Source organism: Kogia breviceps, chromosome 2 (genome assembly GCF_026419965.1).
Source record: "Kogia breviceps isolate mKogBre1 chromosome 2, mKogBre1 haplotype 1, whole genome shotgun sequence".
In the NCBI taxonomy this organism is placed as follows: domain Eukaryota; kingdom Metazoa; phylum Chordata; class Mammalia; order Artiodactyla; family Physeteridae; genus Kogia; species Kogia breviceps.
The window spans coordinates 134,583,751-134,611,311 of NC_081311.1; the positions used below are offsets into that span (position 1 = coordinate 134,583,751).

The following is a 27,561-nucleotide window of genomic DNA, read 5'->3' on the forward strand; positions in this document are numbered from 1 at the left end:
GAGAACAATTTGGCAATATCTAGTAAAACTGGCCACGTACCTGCTCTAAAGGCAAATAATCCCACTTATAAATACATACAGTAGAGAAGCCCTTACACTTTGGTGTGTTTTTTAATGATAGAAATTAAGAAGATTCTCGATTTTCTTCCATGGGGAAAGGATAAATAAATTGTAATATATACTTATAATGAAATAAAATAAACTAGATCTACATTTACTGACATGGATTAATAAAAAATGTTGAATGAAACAGCAAGTTGCAGAGATATACATTCAATATACATTTTTACATAAAACACAGTACGGTGCTAAATATTGCAAAACTATAAAAACATGGAAGGAAAGGATACTCGCCAACCTCAGAACAGCGGTTCCCTCATAGTAGGGGGAAAGGAGAGACAAAACAAGATTGAGAACAAAGGAACAAAGAGGGGCGCTACCATGTATGAGCAACCTCCTGTTTCTTCAAAAGAAAAAATATGAAATTCTCTACATGTTTGGAATTATTTCACAGTTGAAAGCATATTATTACATGCTACAACATGGATGAGCTTCGAAAACATGCTAAGTGAAAGAAGCCAGACACAAAAGGTCATGTATTATATGATTCCATTTATATGAAATATCTAGAATTAGCTAAATGCATAGAGACAGGAAGCAAATTAATGGTTGCCAGGGGCTGGGGGAAGGCAGGGGTAGGGAGTGACTGTTTAATGGATACAGGCTTTCTATTTAGGGTGATGGAATTAAATAAAGGTAACTTGCACAACACTGTAAAAGTAACTGTAAAAGTACTAAATGTCACTGAATTATATGCTTTAAAATGGTTAATTTTATGTTATATGAATTTTAGCTCCTCAATTAAAAAAAAAATTGTTTTAAGCATGTTACACTTCTAGGAGTAGAACAAGACTAAAAACAGAGTAATCAGTGAGGAGACTCTCAAAAGTAATTATGAGATGATTCAGTCTGAACTCTGACAATGGCAGAGAGGTTGTAAAAAATGGATAAATTCAACAGTCGTTTTTCCAAGAGGACCTTGTAACCAACTGAATGAGGAGACAGAGGAATAGGGAGCAGCCACAAGAGAACCAAGATTTCTGATTTTCTAGTGTAAGTAGAGAGCATGCCATTCCCAATGAAGGGTAACACAAGAGAAGAAGTAAGTTTTAGAGGAAAAGTACTAATTCGGTTTGGAATATGCTGAGTGTGCGATGTCTATAGACTGTACAAATGAAGATATTTTGCAAGCAACCCAGGTTAACCTAGTCTAGACTTACATGTAGACTGTAACTGAGGCCATGGGAGTAGATGAGATCACTCTGGCAGTAAAATGAAAATAAAATGAAAACAAAAACCTGTAGTATAAAACCCTAAGGAACACCAACACTAAGATCCTCCAACAGAGACCTATAAGAAGTAGAAGCTGGGCTTCGCTGGTGGCGCAGTGGTTGAGAGTCCGCCTGCCAATGCAGGGGACGCGGGTTCGTGCCCCGGTCCGGGAAGATCCCACATGCCGCGGAGCGGCTGGGCCCGTGAGCCATGGCCGCTGAGCCTGCGCGTCCGGAGCCTGTGCTCCGCAACGGGAGAGGCCACAACAGTGAGAGGCCTGCGTACCGCAAAAAAAAAAAAAAAAAGAAGTAGAAGCCAAGACAATGTTTCAAGAGGAAAGAGTAGTCAAAAATGCCCCAAACTGCTGAGATATAAAAATAAGCACTGAAGTAGGTCTTCAGGAATATGGTGGTCTTTAGAGATTTTAGTGAGAGCAATTTCCTGCCAAGCTGCAGGAAAGCCAAGTAGGAAAAACACTTCAAATGTTTAATAACCCAGTATCCTCAATATTAATGATATAGGTACCAATAAAATCAGAGAAGCTTTAGCAAGAAAGAAGAACTGAGAAGGAAATGAGAGATGATAACCTATCCTGCTGAGGATTACAAAAAGCCACTTACCACAGACCTGAAAACCACATTAGTGTTTCTCAAATTTTTCCATCAGAACTACCAAAAATGCAAAAGAAAGTCATTACACAGCCCTTGCCATCTCAGGGTAGGCAATAACTCTAAGGTATATAATTTGTCCTTAAAAATCCATGTAAATTATGCATTCTATTCATAAAAACAGGAATGTTTGTTTTAATATAAAACTGTTTTCTCCTATTTTCAATTAAAATTATTGTTCTAGAAAAGTGTTCTATGTTTACTGTGCAACTTCCCATATGGCCCTCCCACAATCCTCACACACCCCATATGCATATACACGCTATATACTCCCACTTTGAGAAACATGGAGGAGGCGCTTCATTCCACAAGAGTGACGTCCTCTGGAAATCTCTGCAGAAAGCATCTGCCAGAGTACAAGGCCCGTGAACTGCAACGTGACCTGTAAACATTAATTCCTTTCATTTTTCTTAAAACTATCTTCTTTAACCTTCAAAGTATGTTTCAGATTTCATGGAATTGGATGGCTTCATCCATGTTGAGGGGACTTTAATTATACCACCTCCTCATCTTTCTTGACTAAAGAGTCCTAATTCATTACATGGAGGTTGACCCAATACTTTCAAATCAATTTTCTCTAAACCTTTCCCATACATCTTCCGAGTACAGACATGGTTTGGTAAAGGGGCCCTTATGCCTTTGAGACAAAGACAGGTTCAGCCTAAATGAGGTCATGAAAACAAAACAGCAAGTTCCCAGTACCCTAAGAGTCTAAGCCAATGACCTACAGAGTGTTCCAGCTGATCTTAATTTCCCTGGCACAGCACAGTAAGAGTACTGTAATACAACGCAAAATGTCTCTAAAGAGAAACTAGATACCGGCCCGAGTCTTGCCAATACACAGTTAAATAATACCAAAGTACCCCTTTCATCTGAATACTGGCTTCACACGCATGTGTCATCCTTCCCAAGAATGAAAGTAATCTTCCACTGTGAATGTGGGTTGATTGAAAAGCTTTTACTGGACTTAGTCCCATAAAGCATACGTGCTTTTTAACTGGCACTCCTGGGCTGGTAAGACTGAAAATGCTTATAAGGAGACCAAAGAGGCAAACAACAGTATTTTTCTAAGCAGGGGTTATCCAAATTTAGAATGTGCTAATAGTGGTAAATCAATACTCAAATGTTTATCCTGATGAGGATCTCTTTTAACATCTAACAATATCAGACTTCTCCCAGTAACTAAACTAAACTCACATTCCTAAGTTTCCTTCCAAACTCTTTATCATTTATATTAAACTATCTGTACATTCTCAGATATTCCCTCATTCCTTCCCTTAATAATAACTACTTCCTCTGCTCCTTCCCCATGCATTAATTCATTCATTTATTCTTTCATTCAGCAAAATTTACTGAGGGCCTATTAAATGCCAGGCATTGCTCTATCTGCTGGAGATTGAGTAGTATATAAAACAAAGTCCCTGCCCTCACAGGGCTCATGTTCTAGTGGGAAAACGCAATGGGAGAATAAACAGATACATGTGTGAACATGTAATATGCCAGATTACAGTAAGTGCTAGAGAGAAAAACTAAGCTGAGTAAGGGAGAAAAGAGTGCAGAGGTAGTAGAAGGCAATGTCAATCTTTGAACTCCATCTGAGCTAAAAATAGTTTTTAATGATCCATCATCCAGTAAATCAACTAAGGTTTCTTACAATGTAACTGAAAACAATGAATGTAAACCACCTGACTTGGAAAAGATTTGTTAGCCAATCATATTCATTCATTTTCTCAATTTCTGGACAATTTATCAACAAGGCTTTACCATTAACAATATGTTACTCTTTCACTTAAATATACTTTTTTCAAAGTAAAACACTCAGAAAAAGATGAGGGAAAAGTGTTAATTTTATCACACTTTGGCCAAACCAACATACTGATGAGGCTTTTGCATTATTTCCAATTTTTTTAATAAAATGCTTTTGTCTTATAATGTGCTTTAAATGTATTTTCATCAAAAGTTTAGGGATGTATACTATTTACAGTAGCCAAGACATGGAAGCAACCAAGAGATGAATGGATAAAGAAGATGTGATATGTATATAGAAATGGAATATTACTCAGCCATAAAAAGAATGAAATAATGCCATTTGCAGCAACATGGGCAGACCTAGAGATTATCATTCTAAGTGAAGTAAGCCAGATATATAAAGACAGATATCATATGATATCACTTCACTTATATGTGGAATCTAAAATACAATACAAATGAACAGAAACAGAAACAGACTCACAGACATAGAAACAAACTTATAGTTACCAAAGGGAAAAGGGAATAGGGGAGGGATAAACTAGGAGTTTGGGATTAGCAGGTACAAACTACTATATACTCAGTATCCTGTAATAAACCATAGTGGAAAAGAATATGAAAAAGAATATACATATATATAAAACTGAATCACTTTGCTGTACCCCAGAAATTAACGCAACATTGTAAATCAACTATACTTCAGTAAAAATATTTTTTTTAATCCTTCTAAGTTAAACATTAAAAAAAAAAAGTTTAGGACTGTAAATTTAGTTCATTCAGTTTAAGAAACATGTCAACCATATAACTGGAAAGTCAGTCCTCACTCTCAAATCAATCAGCCAAATCAATGTTTTATCAAATAGAGTCCAACTTTACTTTTCAATTCAAACAGAGTTATCAATATGCATTGAGAAAAAGTATTTTAAGGGCCACTAAAAATTCATTATGGAATATATCTTTTAAAAGAAATAGCTGAAAAAAATAAAAATTTTTTAAAAAAGAAATAGCTGAAAGCTCTCAAAATTAAAATAATACAGAATTAAGAGTTCTGAGGAGTATGACAAAGTGCTAGGAAGGCCATGGAGTTCCTTTGGCAATTGTGTGAGTGTACATTTCTACCTTGATTTTCAGCTTTTGGATGTAATTTTTAACAATTAAGTATAAAACTAGAAACAGCTTAATTAATTGTAGTATTCATCATGATAAAATTTTCTTATGGTTTTAATGAAAGCAACTGCTATATACTTTTAAAAATTAGTCTAGCAGCTAGTATATTTTATTAATAGAAAGTAGAAAATATTAACATATTTTATGATAAAATAGGATGGGAACTGACTGGAATTAATATTTCATTATATGATTTGATAAAACAGGACAATATTAAGCCACAAGATCTGAAAGAAATTATGTACACATTACATCCTTGAGTTTTATCCAATTTATCTTCAAAAATCTGGTAGTCTCAAACAGGATTTCTGTTACATTTAAAATAATCCGAACTACTAACTATTGTAGATGCTGCAGCACACCGTCCAACCGTCCACTAGAGAATTAGTGAAGCACTAATTCTCCCAGCTGTTAGTGTGTCAGCCACTAAGACCCAGCTAAGTCCTCCCTGCCTGCCATTGCTCTCAGCTGAAGAGAGCCACCATGCCCAAGATCAGGTCCTTGCAGGGCAGCCCAGCCTCTGTGCCCTAATTCTGAACAATTCTGTAAGGCCATCCCAGCTTGAGCTCCTAGGGGGTCAGCTGATGCCTCTCTTGTGGCTGCACTGTAGCCCAACTTGTCCCTGTGTGCATCCCATAGGCATTGTTTCCAAGGGCTCTGAGCCCCAGTAAACATCCTGCAGGCAAACCTAGGCTCCAAGTCCGCTTCCCAGAGAACTTCCCTCACCCACAGCACTAACCTATATATAACATCAGATGTTTGTAGGCGCATTTTTTTTCAGCTGTGGATGTGTCTCAAGTGGTGAGAATAGTGGAAAATACATCACAAAAGGCCATTTTCAGCATTCAGTAATTCCCACTGGTGCGCTATTTGCTTTGCTCTTAGGAGACTCTCCCTCAAAGGCTATATATGTTTGACAACAGTCAGTAGAGGGAAGAACTGAAGTCAGTAAATGAAAATTGCAAAATGAAAAATGGAAAGTGTCATTACGCCCATCACATCATCACATATCTGAATTCAGAATGTTTCAACACTAGCCAAAATCCTTATTTCTAACTATGTCTTCCCTTAACAGAAATATAAGGCATAAAAAGACAGGAACCCCTTCTGATTCATGGTACTTTGATTAATCATTAAAGGAAGCTTTCCCTTTCCCTGTGTGTGATGCCCTAGAGGTTGACATGCCCCAGGGTAATGCACCAAGTGAGAAGGTAACTATGAACACAGGTGGGTTTTAGGTAAAAGTACAAATGGAAGATGAGGATCTGAAAGCTGGTTATCTTAAAACTTTTTTTTTTTTGTGTGTGTGTGTGTGTGTGGTATGCGGGCCTCTCACTGTTGTGACCTCTCCCGTTGCAGAGCACAGGCTCTGGACACGCAGGCTCAGCGGCCACGGCTCACGGGCCCAGCCGCTCCATGGCATGTGGGATCCTCCCGGACCGGGGCACGAACCCGCGTCCCCTGCATCGGCAGGCGAACTCTCAACCACTGCGCCACCAGGGAAGCCCTATCTTAAATCTTTGAGTTTGTAAATCTCTTGGAAAGTCTTCATGTATATCCATGGTGTATATGTCTCCCCATTTCTACAGCATGAGCACTGGCCTAACTCATTTACCAATGACATTAACAGGTAACAAAACATTTGCTAACATCTACTCCTTGCTTTAAGAGACCCGTATTATAAACCCAATTGATATTTCACTTAATTTTTTCTAAATGTGTGGATTTTTAACACTATATGCTGGAAGTATAACAATTCACCATGCACTTTTCACTTACAATTCCATTAGAAAAGAATAATGATTAAAATCAGAAATATATCCGTTAATGTCATTACACATGATCAAAATTTCCTATGCGTGTAACAAAAGCATAAGACATATACTGCTAAAATCTCACTGGTCCGGGAGCCTAGTATATAACTTTGTTTTTGTTAATGGAATCTGTTAACAAAATTAGAAATACGTTTTAAAATTTGATGAAGAGGAGGAAGATGATTAATCATGATTAGAATAAATATGTCAAAATATAATTTGTTAAATTGGTTTTAACTACTTATCTTCATTAATCCATTTACTCATTAATTCTTTTAAGGAAAGAACCCAAGAACAACAAAACCAAAGCATTTTATTTGGAAAGAAAAACAGTAATTAGAGCAAATAAATGAGACAATTCAGATTATGGTAAGTAAAACCAAGGAAATATACTAGGAAATGTGATAGGATGGAGAAAAAAAAAAACAACTGTGTAGAGGGATACTTTAGTCAGAAAAGGCCTCCTGGATGAGATGATCTTATGCTGATATCTAAAGAATAAAGAAGAGTCAGCTTTGTAAAGAACCAGGAAAAAAAGGTTCCAGATGGAGGAAACAGCCAAGCTCAAGGCTCTAAGGTAGAAAAAAGCTTGCCAAGTTCACATTCAGGTAGGACTGTCCCTCTACTGTGGCTGGAGTATAACGAATAAAGAGTAGGATGCAAGTACAGTTTAAGACATAGACAGAAGCCAAACCACATAGAATCCTGTAGGCCAAGGTAGAATTTTGAATTTTATCCTAAGCTATCAAAAAGTTTTCAACTAGGGAGTGAGATAATGTGATCTACATTTCTAAAAGTGCATTTCCGGCAAGTGTATGGAAAATGGACCAAAATAAGCTAAAGTATCAATAGAAGCAAGGAGGCCATTTATAAGGTGCCTAGATGTCAGAAGACAGTAGCTCAAGTTGGGATGGTAGCAGTGGAGACGGAGAGAAGTTTACGGATTCAAGTATATTGTGATGAAAGATGTAGCAGTACTTGACAGAAGGCCAGAAAGAGGACTCCTTGGTTTCTGGTTTGAGCAATCAAATGGATGACTTGAGCAAGAGTTTTTTAGAGAAGGACTTAGAAGTTATATCTACCTCAAACCCTTTAAGCCAAGCACAACCAGGTGCATACTGAACCTATGCCAGCCCCCAATGTTCATAGCTCATCTCATACCCTTATTTCTAAGTTTAAATACAGTTTCACCACCCAACCTGGCCCCTCCCAGATACAATACTTTTTCTGACCCTCTATTATTTGGACCTAGACTCTGATGCACAATTTTGAGTTTAACTAGCCCCTTCCTGCCCACATCATCTCCATAAAGGTGGCTCCTGTGCACCTTGCCCCATGGCACCCAAATGTTCTCTTCATCAATGGAGGTGTGGTAGCCACGTGAGAAAATCTGAACAAAGACTGAGAGGGAACTGCTGGAGCCAATGGGACCAAAAAAGCCTCCCGTCTACTATGGAATCATTAGTACTTCAAGAGCCATTAGAATCACTTGCTTTAGGAATAGAACAAAATTGTAGCACTCTCAGGCCCAGAAAGTGTGGTTAATAGGCTCATATCATATCACTCAGCACCAGCAGGACCATATTAAAAACTAAGTTTGTGGATTCCTAGTCCAATATCTTTCAATTACATCATATGGCCCCACATCTTTCCATAGAAACTGTATTAAAAACTGGCGCACAGGATGTTGTAAATCTACCATCTGGGGGAGTTATTGTGGGTTAAAAAAACTTTTACTGCCTGCCCTAACAACCTAACCACCACATCTAACATTACATCTGTGGAAAAATACATGTGAATTAACAGCCAACTTAAAAAGGATCTTCTGGAATAGACAGAGGTGTTTGTAAACTAGTTAAGAATGTTAATCCTCCTATTAGTGTTTATTTTCTCTGTGGCTTTGAAAACTACTCAATGAGTGGAAGCAAAGGGGAGGACAAGAAGTAAAAGATGCTCTCCCTTTGTCAGCTCACCCATTTGTCTTCTAAACTGATTCTGGAAGCTTCCCTTCTGCTCCCTTTCATTGGCAAAGACTTGTGGCCATTTCCTAGGTTCTCCATTGAGCCATCCCTTACCTAGAGTACCAAAAGGACAATTCCTAAGTCTGCTTATCCTCACTCAAATCAGTGTCTACTTATACAACAGAGTTTATTACTATGCCATATAAGCTGACATGATTCAAAGCAACAACCATAAAACTGCAGAAAGCTTTTTTATATTAAGATCCACATTTATACTGAACCATGAATGACTCCAATTTTCCTTCTCCTGATAGAACATAATATATGCCCCTAGGGAAAAACAAATCAGAAGCTGAGCCTTCAAAGAAGTAAAAAATAAAAGTCATGTTGCAGATAAAGGTTGGACTGCAAGTGTATCCTGCAAATTAACTAAAAATTAGAGGCAACCTTCAAACTGGAAATAAAACCTTGATGAGCAGAAGATCTGCTAGGCGATTTAAGTTTTAAAATAGGAAGAGACAGCTGTCTTCTGTTACAGACAAAGGTACTAGCATGAAGTAGGGAGGATCCTGAGTTGATAGCTCCTGTCATCAGAGGCCAAGGAACCTCAATAAGATGCTGGCTCAGGACAAGGACCAAGGAAGATGACCATCACTGAAGGGTGACATCAACTGAAACCATTGTCAAATAAATGCCCTTCACATGAATTAAATGATTTGAGGCAAAGGAGTTCGATACTGTGAACTGTGGAGGCTAAGTCAGCCAAATTAATCAGTGGGTTACCGTGGGTTACCATGTATCATTCATATATTATAAGAATTTGTTTGTGTGTCAACTGTTTTTTGCTTGAGCTTTTTTTCCCTAGGGTATTAGTTGTCCTTTGTTTCCTCCCCACCTCCATACATCATACCTACTGACCTCACACTTCCTACTCACAGAATTTGTACCATAACCCTTGCTGAGTGAGCAATGGTCCAGGTCCCTATGTCCCCTTGGCCACAGCTGACTGAATAAGAGCAGAACACATTGGGCTAACAGCTCTCTCCAAAGTTAGATTCCAGTCAGTTACCACGTGCTAAACCAGTAATAGGAGGAAATCTTTATTCCAATAGGGGTGGCCACTGGGGGCCACATGCAGTGATATGCAATTAAGACAAGCAAGACTGTAGAGAAATGTCAGAGGATGAAATGGATTTAGAAAAAGAAGCAGAGACTATGTGCTGTTTTTATGGGAAAACGAAAGAGAGAGAATGGAGAAAGTGTCTGTTATATTTTCTGCAAATATATGAAATTTACGTTTCATTTTACATTATATAGGATTTTGTAAAATGGCCTAGGGGACCTAAATACAATTGATATGCTGTTTACATAAATTTAAATTGCCAAAGACCTAACTTAAAGATTCTGAAACATAACCAACTTGTAATTTGAGGATTTCATGTATCATTCCAACTAAGACAATTTGATTATGAAAGAATTTAAATGATACCAAGGAATTTTTATTTTTGTTAGGGAATAATGGCATGTTGGTTAAATGAAAAAATGTACTTTTCAGCAATGCATACAAAGTTAGGTAGGGATTCAGTGACAGGATGTCCAGGTTTTACATTTTTTTAAGTAATTTATTTATTGTACTTCAACAAATACAAGAAAAATTTCAAAAAGCAATAGATGAAGTAAATGAGACAAAATCTTGATAACTGCTGAATCTGGAAAACGAGAATATGAGGGCATAGTTCATTGCTTTCTACTTCTGTGTATATTGGAGAAATGAGTATTTGAGTTTGGATAATGCAGCAGCCACACAAGAACCACACATACAAGTTTCTCACAGTAACAATTAAGATCGTTACTGACATCATGAAGGAATGACGTCAGAGACCGTTTAATTTGGGGACAGAGATGAACTTATTTTTTGATAGTACTTGACATGTGGGATGAAAAGGAAATCAAAGGCAGAGTATGTGGAAAATAATTTCTTAATTATTTGGAAGATAGTTTTTATTTTCCTGAGATATACAAAGAAGTTTAACTCAATACGGAATAAACCAAAAACAGAGTGGTGAGGGGCAAACACATTCAGAAATGACACACTTTTTTATCTCCCTTTACCTAAACTGTGGAAGCATGGGCAAATCACTTCCTGTTTATGTACTTTAAAAAAAAAAAATCTTAAAATGTGGATGACAGACCCATTTCCTGGCTTTAGTGTGACTGTGGACTGTAAACTACACACAAAATCTGGTTGTTAATAATACTAATAAACCTTACTTGTTGACAGATCAATTACTTGATAGATTTTTCAAATCAATTTTAGGGAGAAGACAGAAGAAAGCTAGAGGAAAAAAACACAAAGAGACAGTTATATTTGAGGAAGGGAAAAAAAAAAAGGAATCTAGGTCCTTAGGTAGAAATTATCAAATGGCATTTGTTGCCTCTGCTTTTGTATTATGGGCAGAGTTGTAACTAACAACAATTGATATAGGTTTATTACTATGCTACTCTTATGGTTCTCAATTTCTGTGGAAATTGTGCCTTCCTAAAAAAGGGCTGTCAAAGCCTCAAGAAATCCAATTTTCATACCTCAACATAATAAAGGCCATATTTGACAAACCCACACCCAACATCATTCTCAATGGTGAAAAACTGAAACCATTTCCTCTAAGATCAGGAACATGACAAGGTTGTCCACTCTCACCACTATTATTCAACACAGTTTTAGAAGTTTTAGCCACAGCAATCAAAAAAGAAAAAGAAATAAAAGGAATCCAAATCGGAAAAGAAGTAAAGCTGTCACTGTTTGCAGATGACATGATACTATACATAGAGAATCCTAAAGATGCTACCAGAAAACTACTAGAGCTAATCAATGAATTTGGTAAAGTAGCAGGATACAAAATTAACGCACAGAAATCTCTTGCATTCCTATACACTAATGATGAAAACTCTGAAAGAGAAATTAAAGAAACACTACCATTTACCACTGCAACAAAAAGAATAAAATACCTAGGAATAAACCTACCTAAGGAGACAAAAGACCTGTATGCAGAAAACTATAAGAAACTGATGAAATAAATTAAAGATGATACAAACAGATGGAGAGATACACTATGTTCTCAGATTGGAAGAATCAACATTGTGAAAGTGACTATACTACCCAAAGCAATCTACAGATTCAATGCAATCCCTATCAAACTACCAATGGCATTTTTCACAGAACTAGAACAAACAATTTCACAATTTGTATGGAAACACAAAAGACCCCGAATAGCCAAAACAATCTTGAGAAAGAAAAATGGAGCTGGAATCAGGCTCCTGGACTTCAGACTATACTACAAAGCTACAGTAATCAAGACAGTGTGGTACTGGCACAAAAACAGAAATACTGATCAATGGAAAAGGATAGAAAGCCCAGAGATAAACCCACACACATATGGTCACCATATTTTGGATAAAGGAGGCAAGATTACACAATGGAGAAAAGACAGCCTCTTCAATAAGTGGTGCTGGGAAAACTGGACAGCTACATGTAAAAGAATATTAGAACACTCCCTAACACCATACACAAAAATAAACTCAAAATGGATTAAAGACCTAAGTGTAAGGCCAGACACTATAAAACTCTGAGAGGAAAACATAGGCAGAACATGTTATGACATAAATCACAGCAAGATCCTTTTTGACCCACCTCCTAGGAAATGGAAATAAAACAAAAATAAACAAATGGGACATAATGAAACTTAAAAGCTTTTGCACAGCAAAGGAAACCATAAACAAGATGAAAAGACAACCCTCAGAATGGGAGAAAATATTTGCAAATGAAGCAACTGATAAAGGATTAATCTCCAAAATTTACAAGCAGCTCATGCATCTTGTAATCAAAAAAAACACAACCCAATCCAAAAATGGGCAGAAGACCTAAACAGACATTTCTCTAAAGAAGATATACAGATTGCCAACAAACACATGAAAGGATGCTCAACATAACTAATCATTAGAGAAATGCAAGTCAAGACTACAATGAGGTATCACCTCATGCCAGTCAGAATGGCCATCATCAAAAAATCTACAAACAATAAATGCTGGAGAGGGTGTGGAGAAAAGGGAACCCTCTTGCACTGTTGGTGGGAATGTAAATTGATACAACCACTATGGAGAACAGTATGGAGGTTCCTTAACAAGCTAAAAATAGAACTACCATACAACCCAGCAATCCCACTACTGGGCATATACCCTGAGAAAACCATAATTCAAAAATAGTCAAGTACCACAATGTTCATTGCTGCTCTATTTACAATAGCCAGGACATGGAAGCAACCTAAGTGTCCATCTATAGATGAATGGATAAAGAAGATGTGGCATAATGGAATATTACTCAGCCATAAAAAGAAACGAAACTGAGTTATTTGCAGTGAGGTGGATGGACCTAGAGTCTGTTGTACAGAGTGAAGTAAGTCAGAAAGAGAAAAACAAATACCATATGCTAACACATATATATGGAATCTAAAAAGAAAAACAAAAATGGTTCTGAAGAACCTAGGGGCAGGACAGGAATAAAGATGCAGACATAGAGAATGAACTTAAGGAAACGGGGAGCAGGAAGGGTAAGCTGGGATGAAGTTAGAGCGTGGCATAGACATATATACACTGCCAAATATAAAACAGATAGCTAGTGGGAAGCAGCCGCATAGCACAGGGAGATCAGTTTGGTGCTTCTCGACCACCTAGAGGGGTGGGATAGGGAGGGTGGGAGGGAGACGCAAGAGGGAGGGGATATGGGGATGTATGTATACATATAGCTGATTCACTCTGTTATACAGCAGAAACTAACACAACAATGTAAAGCAATTATACTCCAGTAAAGATATTAAAAATAAATAAGTCATGGGGATGTAATGCACAGCATGGTGACTATAGTTAATAATACTGTATTGTATATTTGAAAGTTGCTAAAAGAGTAGATCTTAAAAGTTCTCGTCACCTGAAAAAAAAATTTGTAACTATGTATAGATTTCAGAATATATACAAATATCAAATCATTATCTGTACACCTGAAATTAATATAATGTTATATCTCACTTTATATATCTCAATTTAAAAATAATTTTTAATAAAAATTTTTTAAAAAATAAATTTGATTTTCAGGTCCTAGCTGTGACACCATCAGCCACCTAGCATTTCTTAGCCTCAACTTACTCATCTGTAAAAGAAGAGTGCTTCACCTAGATGATCTCAAAGATCTCTTCCAGCTTGAACATTCCATGACACACTATTTTTCACAGGTGATTTTTTATCTTTAAAATCTTCAGTAGCTTTATTTGGAATTAGCTATCCTACATAAATCCTGGAAAGCAATTAAGCAGAGCTACTACACAAACTGAGTCCAAGCACAAAAATAACCTGGGGGGAGACAAACTGGAGAAAAGAACTGATTCTTTTGCAAGGGCTAAATATATCTTATTCTTTCCCCTTCTTCAAATAATAAGCGCTAAAGCATGATTTCCTGGTAAATTTCAATCAGAAATAGAAAAAAAAAGTAAGACACTTAATTCATAGGTTAAGTCACTTTTCCTATAAAATTTAAGTTGCAGGTAACTTTTCTGAACCATGTATGTGGAACATATACTTTAAATCTGCTTCATTGATAAACACAAAGAAATATGCTTTAAAAATATATCTGGCCAGTACTATTTAAAAAAAAGTGGGGTGAGGGAATAAAGAATCCAGATTTTATCTCAATCTAGTTCTTATCTTAAAATAAAAATACTGCAAGCATACAATATTTTATACTTTGAGACATTTTATTTGCAAAAAGTTAAAGCATATCCTATTTGCGGCTTCAATGCATTTTACCACTCATGTATTATGGAGACATCTCAAATTGTAAAAAAATATATATATTTATGGCCTGTAAAATGATTTTTGATAGTGGTTTTGAAGGGCCACATGAAATTTAACGTTTCCAGTCTGGATTCTTTTAAAATTTCTGGTCATTTATTTATAAGTAACAAGTGCAATTCTTCACTTTTTCTCTGGGGAGAAAAGAATTGCTAAAATGACTGGAATGGTTAAACAAAACAAACGAAAGAGACTATAAAGAAATGAGACATCGTCTCCTATAATGTTTCAGTCATAAATAATAGTCAATAGAAACCTAGCACATATAGTCATTTACCTCATCTCAACCAAAGGTCAGAGATAATTGGGCCTGAAATATCATCTTGTAAAAGGGTAATCTGTGTCACAAAGACACTGAGCTTGGGAGAATTACTGAGAGTCATCTGTTCCCAAAACCTCCCTCATTCCAAAGGACTGAGCATATACAAAAGAATAAAAACAAAGGATCAGTTCTAAATGCAAAGTCCAGGTGGGGAAAAGGGAACATAAAAGAATGCAAAAAGGAACCCTCCTCTTCCCCAACTCTGGGATAAACTTCTCTTCATGGGGACCCCCAACCTTCGGCCAAGGAAGACAGCAGGAGCAGGAAGGCACTTCTCAGGTGGAAACACCCCTTTGGGACTGGTCTCCAGGAGTCAGGCCAGAACTCTGCTCCTGCAATAGCACAGCTGTCTGTGTGGGCGCAGCGCTCTCTGAAAAGGTCACCGTGGAAACAGGACACAAGGCCGAAGCAGGAAACTGGTCAGAGTCAAGGATAGCATAGCACCCTTTTCCCATGTTGCCGATTTGCTAAACCTGATCTGAAGAAATGTTATTCCCCAAGATCAGACGTCTTACTCTAGGATGATGACTACCCATACTTAGGCCACAACCTTTACTTGACCCTGACACTCACACCCACTCTTTCTCATTTTTCTTCCTCTATTAACTTAAGCATAAAACATTCTCTCCCTATTCAAAACAAACGCTGCCCCTTGGACACATCTGGTAGAAGAGGCATTCTCCCAGTGCTCATTCACAAAATTAAAGTCGGAGTAGACCCCGTCCTCTCTCCTTCCTCTGTTCAACTCCTAATTCTTAACCCAACCCCTAATCAAAGCCCCACCTTGATAAACACCCTTCGAGTGGCATTTTTGCCCAGCTCAGTGCCTCAGCACCTAGGATGGTGCAAGGAACATAGCACGGCCTCCATAAATAGGGAAACAATGTATTAAATTCCCCAAATGCCTATTATGCCATCATCAGATATTTCCTTTTCCCATCCTGGATCATAGGGACAGTCCAGAATTGATTTTTTCCACCACCATGACGCACAGACAAATCTATCATCTACATTCCCATCTTAACCCCAAAGCCAAGCTCTTAAAAGGCCCAGACATTTCAGCAGGGCTGTTTTTCCTTGGGCTCTGTCTTTACAGCTCTTGAAAGAGTCTCCTCCTTGATCATCTCCCCATCCAAAGTCTCAGTCCCACATACTGAAGGACTTGCCTCCCCCATCAAAGACACTAATTCAGAACATACCTCTGCTCCGGGAATATTTACTCCCACTTTCTCCAATCCTTATCCAAAAAGCACATGTACCAATTAAACTGCAACCCCCTTCATCCCCCCGAAAAAAACAAGTATATAAGCCTTATTATACCGGACATCCATCAAAATACAACATCCCATGGAATGCTTCTCTACTGTCTCTATTATTACTGTATGTTATCAAGAATTCATCTATTTCCTGGGGCATTTCCTTCATTCCTAAAACTATAAACACACATTATTGAACCCATCACAGGTAGTAGAAGTGCTAAAAAAACGAAAGAGAACAACAGATGGGGGAAAATAATTGACCATCTTCTCTTCTCTGTTCATTATCCTTCTCCTTGCTGCAACATCTGACTATTTAAATTTATTGCTTCTACTCTTGCAAGAACAAGGTACATTTTGCATAGTGAAGCTTCTCTTTGTTTTGATGATTCAAACTTGGGAAAAAGCATATTCAAAAGAGATGTCATTACCCTAGGATACACTAATTTTTTAAAAAAAACATGTATAATTGTTTTGGATCTCCCCATAGTTGCTTGGTCCTTGATGTCTAATTTGCTCAAGTCAGTCCCAAAACAGAAACTTGAAAAGAAAGAAAATCATAAAAATTAAGTTCATAAGCTAATCATCACGTACAAGTCATCTGCCTTCTGCAGCCAGTAGCCTCCAAACTGAGGAATTCGCTGAAATGAAAGAAAACCTGTGGAGTCCAAAACTCCTATTACCTTTCACCACAGTTCACCATTATCACTTTCCTTTAGTAAATAACGTTGGCTTGGGTTGAAAACGTGAAAGATTAAAGAAGGTATTAAAAGAACCAGTCAATCTCCTTCTCACCCCAACACCACTGCCAGCCCTTCCAATTTCTGACTTAAAATCGTTCAGCTGTTATCATATATAACTCTCCCACCTACAATGTGAATAATAATAGCTCCTAGGCCCTGTACTTTACATATATTCTTTCCTTTAATCCATCCCAAAAACCTGACATGTAAGTTTTAAAGTTTCCATTATGCAGATGTGAAAACTGAGACCCTGAAGGAAACTAATGGCTATGAACTATATCAGTCAATAGAGTTATTTAAAATAGGCCATGCTAATACTTTGTTAATAGTGTAAGAGTATCTTAAAGACTAAATGGATGTAGAACTCCTAAGATTTTTGAATTAGAACACTTTTAAATGCATACCTGTTTTTTCCTTGAATTTGCTTTGGAAAACAGGCCTGCTGACAACACAGATGTAAATGGAGAGCAGCATAGCTCAGGAAAAGGGTTTGGAATAGATGGCATTTCCAGAACATCAAGATCTTTCTTTTTTCTCCTACACCAAGAGAACATAGAATGTAATTTACATAAAACAGAATGTAAAATATAATTGCTGTCAGGATTAAAAAGTTAAGGCCAGCATGCACCACTCTGTGACAACACTAGTATTATATAAAATATATGGCAAAGGTCTGTGGTGTACTTTCTATGGGTCAAAATAAGTTAGTTAATTGATATAAATCAATCTTCTTCTGTATTCCTTTAAAAAAAAAATCACCAGGCCTGGAAACCCCATTTCCAGCACTTCTGATAATTTTCCTGAAGCTGAAATACAGACTACAGAATTATTGATGCAAAAATCATCCTGAGAAGCTAGACATTGTTTTGCATCCACTAAATTGACAAAGTCTATAAACATTTACTGAATTCATCCCTATGCTATTTTACTAATCACTTTTGGAAGTTATGGTATATTAATTATAGCTGTGGTTCATCGCACTTCAAATTTCATTCACAATGTTGCCCACACACAGTCTGTTGATTTTTCAAGTGCTTATAGATACTAAACTGCAAGGCAGTGTTTTTGAGAAGGTTAAGTGAATAGAACTTGCTAGTGTTAATGTACTCTAGTCCACTGCGGAGTAATTTTAACTTCAGTGAAGTTGAAGCACTTTGAAAATCTGAAGAAGAAGAAGGGGAAAAAAAGCACCACTTAAGTGTATGAATATAAAGGACTACAGATTTTTGTATTGTTGCAGCCTTTTTCTTTCCTGAAGTATGTGCGAAATTGTGAACTCTACAGGCACTTAGTGCTGAATGCTATGGAGACTGGGAAACCTTTTAAAGCCTCTATTCTTTCCTGCTGAACAGCAAGACTGCTCAAATGTCAATCCGTGATTTGCCTCTCCAGGGTCGCTGTAAGACTCTATGTGGGAGGTGAACTCATTTATTCTATGATTTTTTAAATATATGAAAGAAAAGGATTTTTTTTTAATGCAGGACCACGATGCAAGAAGGAAGGGGGCTGGCCAGCCTGGAGCACGGCCTCCTAGTTCACACCGACGGGCAGAGGCGAGAGAGATCCGAAGCTCTCAATGAAACGGTGATGCTATTTATAAGGCGCCGAGAGATCGCAATGTCCTGCTGATCCGGTAGAAGCCAGCTCAAAGGCAATTGTCTTAGAGAGTTTCACAAACTTGGCCCCGCTCTGGGCACATGGCTCACCCCCTAGGACCGCCTCCTCACCCCCTCGCCGGCTGCCAACCCAGGACACTCCCCCGCGCCCTCCGAGGGCTGCCTACCTGTCTGCAGCACAGCCGCGGGTCCCGTCCGGAGGGGGCAGGAGCGCCCGCGCGTGCAGCCAGGGTGCCGGCACCAGGTCGCGGGCGTCGCCCCTCCCCTGGGCAGCGCCGCACACCTGGGCGGCCAGCGGCGAGTCCCGGGCAGCCGCCCGACCCGCGGCGCTCTGCCCATCTTGCAGGGAAGTGGTCATTGTCGCCGACCGGGGAGCTCGGGCGTCATGGGAGACCCGACGCGTGGGGAGAAGGAGGTCGGGCGGCGGGAGGCGAGGTGCCGGCTCGGCAGCCCGAGCACGCTGCAGGTGCGGTGGCCTCGCCGCCTGCGCTCCGGGCCGGGGCGGCTCAGACGCTCGGCCGGGCGGTAGGCGAGGCGGCGGGGGAGGGGAGGGGGCGGAGGAGGAGGGTGGGGAGAGGGGAGGAGCGGCCGGTGGGTGGGGGCCGCGGGCGGCGGGGCGAGGCGCAGTGGGGGCGGGGAGGGCGCCAGGCGGGCCCCGTTCGGGGTCTGGGGCGCTGGGGGTGCTGGCTCGGAGCCCGCGCCACCCGCGCGGGGCCCTGGTTACCGGCGCCCGAGGTCCGGGCCGCCGCCTCCCCAGGTGGGCGCCCGAACGCGAGGCTGAACCGGAGGTCGGGGCGGGCCCGTGCCGCGGGAGGTGGGACCCGTGTGAGCCGGCGCTCGCGCAGGGCTCGCCTGGCCGACCGTGGGCGGGGCAGGGGTCTGGGCAGCCCTGACCCCCAGACTCTTTCATTCTTCCTGCTCTGCTGTCTGAGATCACCTAAGCTGTCGCCGGGCCGCCATGACAGGCCCCACCGTGCCTGGAGGCCAGGGGACCAGGGGGCCAGGTTTGTCCCAGTCTTTCCCCCACGTGCCTCTTATTCCTTCCAGTCCGCAGCTAAACGCACGGGCGTGGGGAAGGGGTGGACGGGGAACAGGGAGTACAATCAGTGTAGAAAACTACTGAGAGGTTTGAGGATTCTTAGTAAGGTATGAGTAAACCTGACGTTATCTTGGGAATTAGAAAAATTATTAATTTTCTTCTGATAAGAGTAGCTCTCATTTACTGAGTCACCACTCTGCGTAAGTCCTGCTGCACCTCACAGCAGCCTCACAAATTAGATGTTTACCCCATTTTACGGTAAAGGAAATTGGGGCTCAGTGTCATGGAGTACCTGGTACAGCATAGCGCAAGTAATAGTGCAGTCAGGCTTCCAACCCAGAAGATTCCATCCTCACCATCCAGACTGTTTGAAGTGGTAATTGCATTAGGCTCACCCTCTGAGGTAAGGCAACCCTACTCTGAATTCTTGGGTAGTAATTCTGTTTCTGCTCTTCCTGTAAGTGCCCCCATACCACTGCACTGTTTGGGATTTTCACGTTTCACACACTCTTTGTTCTTTGACCAAATTAGGTAACATCTGTCCCTGGCATCTGTTACACCAGGTTTTCTTAACCTTCACAACCTCTGCCCAGGGAAAGGCAAACACTGCCTCCTGAAGAAACTGGCAAAATCCCCCCCTCCGTATCTGTGTGTTCACACACACACAGACCCCTTGAGACCAACCACTGCTGACACCCAGGGTTTGCTCACCCCCAGCCTGTGAGAAACCTGGAGTACTCCACTGAGGCAGGAAATCTTTGAGTCAAAGAGCTTACAGAATCCAAGTTCTTCATTTTTCTGACGTCAAAATTAAGACCCAATAAAGAGCAGTACTGGCCCGGGTCACACACTGGGTGTGGTCTGCAGGACACTATACAATGCAATGTCCAAGCCCAGTAGTTCCCCTGAGGGATAAAATCAGTACTACTAATCATGATTATAGCTAACATATCGATGCTGTGTGCCAGGCAAAGCCCTCATTCACATCCAATTCCCTGAAGTATGGTCTGGATTCTGTATGTGGGTTTTAAGAGAGTTTAATGTAAAAGCATACAGATATGTTGAGGTCATTCCAGCAAAATAAAAAAGTCATGTATTCGCAGATAACTTGAGCTAAAGACATAAAGAAGTATACTTTCATCATCATGATCATCATCAATCATTCCTATTTTCATCCAGAAGTCCTGCAGGCAACCATTGCTCCTTTCTAAGAATGATATAGTTTGAGCATTCTAACAGGAAAGTGAATCAATGGCTGATGTTTATCCCCTCTTTCTTCTCAACAACTCTTTCTCCTTCTGTCTCTCATACACACACACACAGAGAGAGAGAGAGAAAGAGATAGTGAGAGAGAGAGAGAGAGAGAGAGAGAGAGCAGACTGTCTTTTTTGCCAAAGAAAAGGGTAGGTGGAAACTGTATCTTTGGAAATCACTGGAAATACTATTGCCCAGTAGTATTCCACTTCCCAGCATAAATTTTTAACCTCAAGAAAGAGTATTCATTGGTTAGAATGAGACCTCAATTGTGTATCCCCTATCTGGGCATTTTCTCATTTAGTGGAAATCCAGGGAGTATCCACTTGCAGGCTTTATGCTCCTTCTCTAACTTCCATGGGTAAAAATTGTTATACCTGTGGTAATTGGGGACAAAAAGAAAAAGAACAAATCTCTGAAGAATGAGAACCTAAATAGTTTTGTCTTGTAGATTGACGTTAATATTGAGTTTACTCCCAGACACCTTGAAGATCTATACCAAGAATTATAGAATTCCCTCATTCACATTTTTGAAGCAAGCCAACAAAAAAACTAGCTTTTGTATCCAGGAGGTTTACACAAAAATGATTCCAAGTAAAGAATTATGCAATATAAAAGGCGCAGAATACTACCAGACCTAGTACAGCCTAAGAGAATACAGAAGCATTTTTCTGTCAAAAGGGAAGTTAGAAAGAGATTTTCCTTCCCATAACTAACGAAGATATCTGAAACAATAAGGCAGATATCTTGGCACCAAAGAGCGAGTCCTGCCCTAGTGGCCCTTGTCCCTTTTGATTTGAGCCTGTAAAATGGCAAAGGAAGCAGTTTGTCTCCTGGCCCCTCCCGGCCTTCCTACCCCTAAGAAAAATATGTCCTCCTTGCTTTATTCTCTCCCTTTCTCATCAAATCAAATGCCTTAACCCTTTATACTGGGAAAGGTAACACATGTACAGAAAAGAAGTTCACAAACAAAATTGTGTGATGAATTATCACAAGGCAAACACCGATGTCAAATCATGAAATGCATTATTGTCAGTCCTCCAAAAGTCCCGCCCTCCAATCCAGATTTTCAGAGTAATCACCTCATAGTTTAACTGTAAGTATCCATCCGTACTCACAATAGAGTAGGTTGTCTGGTTTGGAACTTTAAATGGATTCATGCAGTATGATCCTTTCGTGCTTGACTTGGTTCCCTTTACACGTTATTTACCATATTTTTCCATGCTTTTTCAAGTATCTGTAGTTTTTCTAACTCTTCTATTGTATGTAAATACCACAATTCATGTATCCATTCTACTACTGATAAACATCTGAGCTATTTCCAGATTTGGACTGTTATTAGTATTGTTGCAGTGAACATTTTGCACCCTTCTCTTCATGCACATATGCATGCATTTCTGCATGGCATGTATGCAGGAGTGGCATTGTGAGGTCATGGTGTGTCTATGCTCATCTCCTGTAGATTCTGCCAGTTTCTCAGATTAATTGTACCAGTTTTCACGACCACCAGCAATACATACCTTTCCCCAGTTCTTCACATCCTTGACAACTGGAATATTATTAGAATTTTTACCATAGATATTCTGTTGCACGTACAGAGATACCTCATGGTGGAATTTGACTTTTCTTGATGACTCATGAGGTTGAGCACTTTTTCACGTGATTATTTGCCATTTGGACATTCTCTTTTGCAAAGTACCAATTCTCCTGCCCATTTTATGATGAGTTGTCTGTCTTTTTCTTATTTGTTTAATATTCTAGTTACCAGCTATTTTTTAGTTATGTCTTATAAATCTATTCTCCCATTCTGTATCTTACATCTTAGACCTCTTAATGGTATCTTTTGATAAACGAGTTCTTAATGTAATATAGCCAAATTTATCTTTTTATGATGGTATTTTTGTATACTGCTTAGAAATTTTCCCTATATATTCCAGAAATTTATTGTTTTGCTTTTCACATTTAAATCTGTGATCCACCTGATTTTTTGTTCTAATGGTATGAAAGTGTGAAAATATAGAGGTTGTTTTATTTTTGTCCCCATAAATAGGTAATTGTCACAGGTTCATTCATTGAAAGGATTATTCTTTCCTCACAACTTTACAGTGCTTCTTTTGTCTAATTCAATTGTTCATCTATCCATGGGTCTTTTCTGGGCTCTCTCTTCTATTCCATTGGTTTATTTACCAATATTTATGCCAATATCACATTGCCTTGATTACTATAATTTATAAAAGGCCTTAATATTCAGTAGAACAAGGCTTTTCATTTTATTCTTCTTCAGTCTATTAATATTAGAATTAGATTCACAAGTTCTGCAAAGACTTGCTGGGATTTTGACTGGCTTATATTAAATCTATAAATCAGTCTGGGGAGAAATAATATTTTTTAAAAAGCCCAATCCATGAAATTGCTATGTCTTTTCACTTGATTATATCTTTAATTTGTTGCAATGATGCTTCATGGTTTTTTTCATAGATAACTTTCACATATATTGTTAAACATGTTCTTAGATATCTGATATTTTTACACTATTTTGGATACCTTTTAAAAATGTGATTTTCTGTCATTTGTTTTTGATGAGAAAAACAACTGATTTCTGTGTATTGATCTTTTTTACCACATTTACTTTCACACATTAATTCTAGAAATTTTACTGAAAACATTCTTAGGTTTTCAATGTACATGACCATATTATCTATGAATAATGACAGTTTTAATCATCATCCTAATTTTTGTATCTTTTATGTCTTTTTTTTGGTTTTACTACACTGCTTAGGAATTTGAGAACAATGTTGAATATGAGGGTTGGTAGCACAGATTCTAGTCTTATTCCCCATCTCAAATGGATAGATACTAAATATAATATTGTCATACCCTTATCATAAGGAAGGAGGGTTCCCTCATATTCCTTGTTTGCTAAGAATTTTTATCATGAGTGGATATTGAATATTATTAAACAGCATTTCAGCAACTACTGAGTTGATTATATGGTTTTCCTCCTTCATTCTATTGAATAATGAGTTATGTTGATTTTTTTAATGGTAAACTAAACTTGCATTCATAGAATAAACCTACTCATTCTTTCTTACATTTTTTTAATGTTTGCTGATATTTGTTTATAATTTTTGCATCTATGTGCATGAATGAGATTGGCCTGTAATTTTTCTTTCTCATAATATTCTTATGAGATGTTGGTATAAGGTTAGGATGGCCTTATAGATAAGGAGTGTCCCTCTTTTTATCTTTCCTTAAAGAGTGTATATATAACATTGGTGTTCTTTGTTCCTTAGTAGTTAATACAATTTACTTATAAAGTAATTTGGCCCTGTGGTTTTCTTTGTGGGAAAGTTTTTAATAAATGACTTAATATTTTTAATAGTTATAGGACTACTCTAATATTCTTATTTCTTCTAGTGTCGATTTGACAAGTAGCATTTTATAGGAATTCATGTATTTCATCTAAATTTTCAAATGTTTTAGCAGAAAATATTCATATTTTCTTCTTAACTTTTTAATACCTAAAGAATTTATTGTGTTGGCCTATTCCTTATTCCTAACATTAGATATTTGTGCCTTCTCTTTTTTTTGTTGATTATATTCACCAGAATTTATGAATTTTAACGCTTTTCAGGAATGACCTTATTATCTGTTTGTGTTTGGTCTTGTTTATTTCTATTCTTATCTTTTCTATTTCCCTCCTTGTACTTTCTTTGGGTTTATTTGATATTCTTTTTTTTTTCCCTGAATTTTTCATGTGGATGCTTATAGCTCATTGATATTTAGCTTTTCATATTTTCTAATATTCACATTTAAAGACATGTATTTCCTCTCAGGTATGACCACAGCTGTATCTCTCAAGCTTTAATGATCTGTATTTTGATTATTATTCAGTTCAATATATTTTCCATTATGATAGAGTTTTTTCTAGCTGTCTTTTTGTTTTGTTCTTTTTTTAATATATAGTTTAATTTCCTTGTTGTCACAGAATATATATGATTTCAATCCTTTGAACTTTGTTGAAACTTGCTTTTTGGCCCAGCATATGATCAACATTTATAATAGTATGTGTGTGCTTGAAATGAAGGTATTTTCTGTGGTTGTTAGATTTCTTGTTTTACATATATATATAAAACATGTCAATTAGGTCAAATGTGTCAACCGTGTTATTTAAATTCTCTGTATTCATAATGATTTTTTATTGGTTTATTCTACCATATTCTGAGAGATGTTATATTAAAATCCCCCAGTATGATTGTGGATTTTTTTTTTTTACTGTATAGGTTCTATTTTGCTTTATATGTGTTAAAGCTATATTTTTAGAAGTTAATTTTAGTATATTATTTTACAAATTTAGAATTAGTAGCTCTTCTTGGTAAACTGAAGCAGTGCACATTTTGAGGTGTTCGCCTTTACCTCTAGTAACTTTTCTGCCTTCAGTTTTTGTCTGATATTAATACAATTTGGCTGATGTTTTATGGTACATCTTTTTTCCATAGTTTGTGTCAACATTTTTTTATCTCCATTTTTAGAAGTGTCTTTTGTAAATGACATATGATTAAGTGTCTTTGCTCATTTGGTTTTTATCCAAGTAGATGATCATTGCTTTAAATTGAAGAACATTTTGGGTTAAATCTCTATCCCAAGTGCTATCTCCTTATCTAACCATTTCTGTGTTCCTTTTCCCCTTCTTTCTTATCTTCTCTTGGATTATTTTGTATTATTTCATGTTTTCCCTTCTGCTTATTCATTTGTCCCATCTGACTCATTCATTTTCCATCCTTTTCCACCTTGCCCTGGGCCCCAGGAAGGTCAACTTTATGGATGACATCAAAGAGCTTCCTTGCTTTCTGATTTCTGGTTGGTTTTGTTCAATGGAAGACACCAGTAAGAGATTGAAAAGTGGGAAGAATATGAAGTTGGGATATTTATTCTCTTTTTCCCCTGTCAGGTGGCATGGTTCCTCTCCTGCAATGCAGTCTACTACATGTGTAAGTGTTACCTGACCTCTTTATGTAACCCTATGGGAATTTCAGGCTCAGAGAACTGCACAAATGCTGATACTCTGGCTACTGCTATTACTGTGAATGACAAACTGTCCTTTGTCTCTGACCCAGGAGTTTTGTGTCTTTTGCCAGCATCCTTGAAACTATAGCAGGATAATTTGTCAACTTGCAAGCTGAGCAAAATCTCAGATAATTCTTGACACAGTGGAGTTCTGCACTCTCTTTTGTTATATTTTTGTTATATTTTATTTTGTTTTGTTTAAACTTGGTCACATATTTATAAAGAGCTCCTTTATTAAGCTCTCTTCAAATTACCCAGCTTGAATGTGCCATCTGTTTCCTTCATTATTAACTTGGGACTAATGCACATTTTTACTATTCTTTAAGTGATTATATCAGCGATCACAGTGTATATTCTTGACTTATCAAATTATATTTATTTAATTTTACCATCTTTCCAGATAATGCAAGGATATTAGAGCACTTTTGTATGAAATGTCCAGAATAAGCAAATCTATAGAGACAGAAAGTAGATTATTAGTTACCTAGGGCTGCATGGGTTGGGGTAAAATGGAGAGTGATTGCTAACGGGTATGAGTTTCTTTGGGGGGAATGAAAATGTTCTAAAATTAACTGTAATCTTGGTTGTACAAATCTGGGCATATATTAATAGCTATTGGATTGTACATTTTAAGTGGTGAATTATATGTTATGTGAACTATATCTCAACATAGTTGGATGCTCCCTGGTGAGAGTTTCATTCACCTAGCATAAGTTTTCAAGGTTCATACATGTTGTAGCACGTGTAAGTACTTCATTCCTTTTTTACTGAGGAAAAATGGTCTATCATGTGTATATACATTTTGTTTATCCATTCATCATTTGATGGATATTTGGATTTGGATTTTTTCCACTTTTTGGCTGTTGTGTATAGTGCCACAACGCACATTTGCATACACGTTTTTGTGCAGACATATGTTTTCACTTCTATTTGGAATTGCAGAGCTGTATGGTAGCTCTATGTTTAATCATTTAAGGAACTTCCAGAATATCTTCCAAGGTATCTGCATCACTTTGCTTTCCAACCAGCAATATAAAAGGGTTCCAATTTCTCCACATTTTGACTAACACTTATTATCTCTCTTTTTAATATAGCCATTCCAGTGGGTGCCAAGTTGTTTCTCGTTATGGTTTTGATTTGCATTTTCCAAATGGATAACAATGTTGAACATCTTTTATGTGCCTATTGGCCATTTGTATATCTTCTTTGGAGATACGTCTATTAACTTATTTAAGTCTTCTCTAGCTTCTTTCAACAACGTTTTCTAGTTTTCGGATTATAAATGTTGTACTACTTTTTTAAAATTTATTACTAAGTACTTTATCTTTTTGATGCTAATGTAAATGGAATTGTTTTCTTAATTTCATTTTTGGATTATTAATTTCTACTTTATATAAATCAAGTTGATTTTTGTATATTGATCCTGTATCCTGCAACCTTGCCAAACTCACTTATTAGTTTGAATAGGTTTTTGGGTGTTTGTGTATGTGTGTGTGTGTGTGTGTGTGTGTGTGTGATTTCTTAGGATTTTTCACATACAAGATCAGGTCATTTGCAAATAGAGACTATTTTAGTTCTTCATTTCCAGTCTGGATACCTTTTATTTTGTTTTTCTTTTTTTATTCTTTTTTTTCTTTTTGCCTAACTGCCCTGACTAGAACCTCCGGTTCAATGT

At 37.9% G+C, this 27,561-nt stretch overlaps 1 protein-coding gene across 2 annotated transcripts in view; it reads right to left on the reverse strand.

The window, feature by feature from the left end:
- GRB14 (growth factor receptor bound protein 14) overlaps nt 1-27,561 on the reverse strand; it is a 180,086-nt gene that overhangs the window by 111,093 nt on the left and 41,432 nt on the right. The window contains exons 1-2 of one of the 2 annotated variants that reach the window (XM_059052378.2): nt 18,694-19,059; nt 17,315-17,447 (exon numbers count right to left, since the gene is read on the reverse strand). The exons of the other annotated variant lie outside the window; for it this stretch is intronic. Of the exons in view, the coding sequence (XP_058908361.1) occupies nt 17,315-17,447; nt 18,694-18,884 (324 nt within the window). The 5' untranslated portion in view covers nt 18,885-19,059. Of the gene's footprint in view, nt 1-17,314; nt 17,448-18,693; nt 19,060-27,561 lie in introns of those variants that run through there. 2 annotated transcript variants of the gene reach the window in all.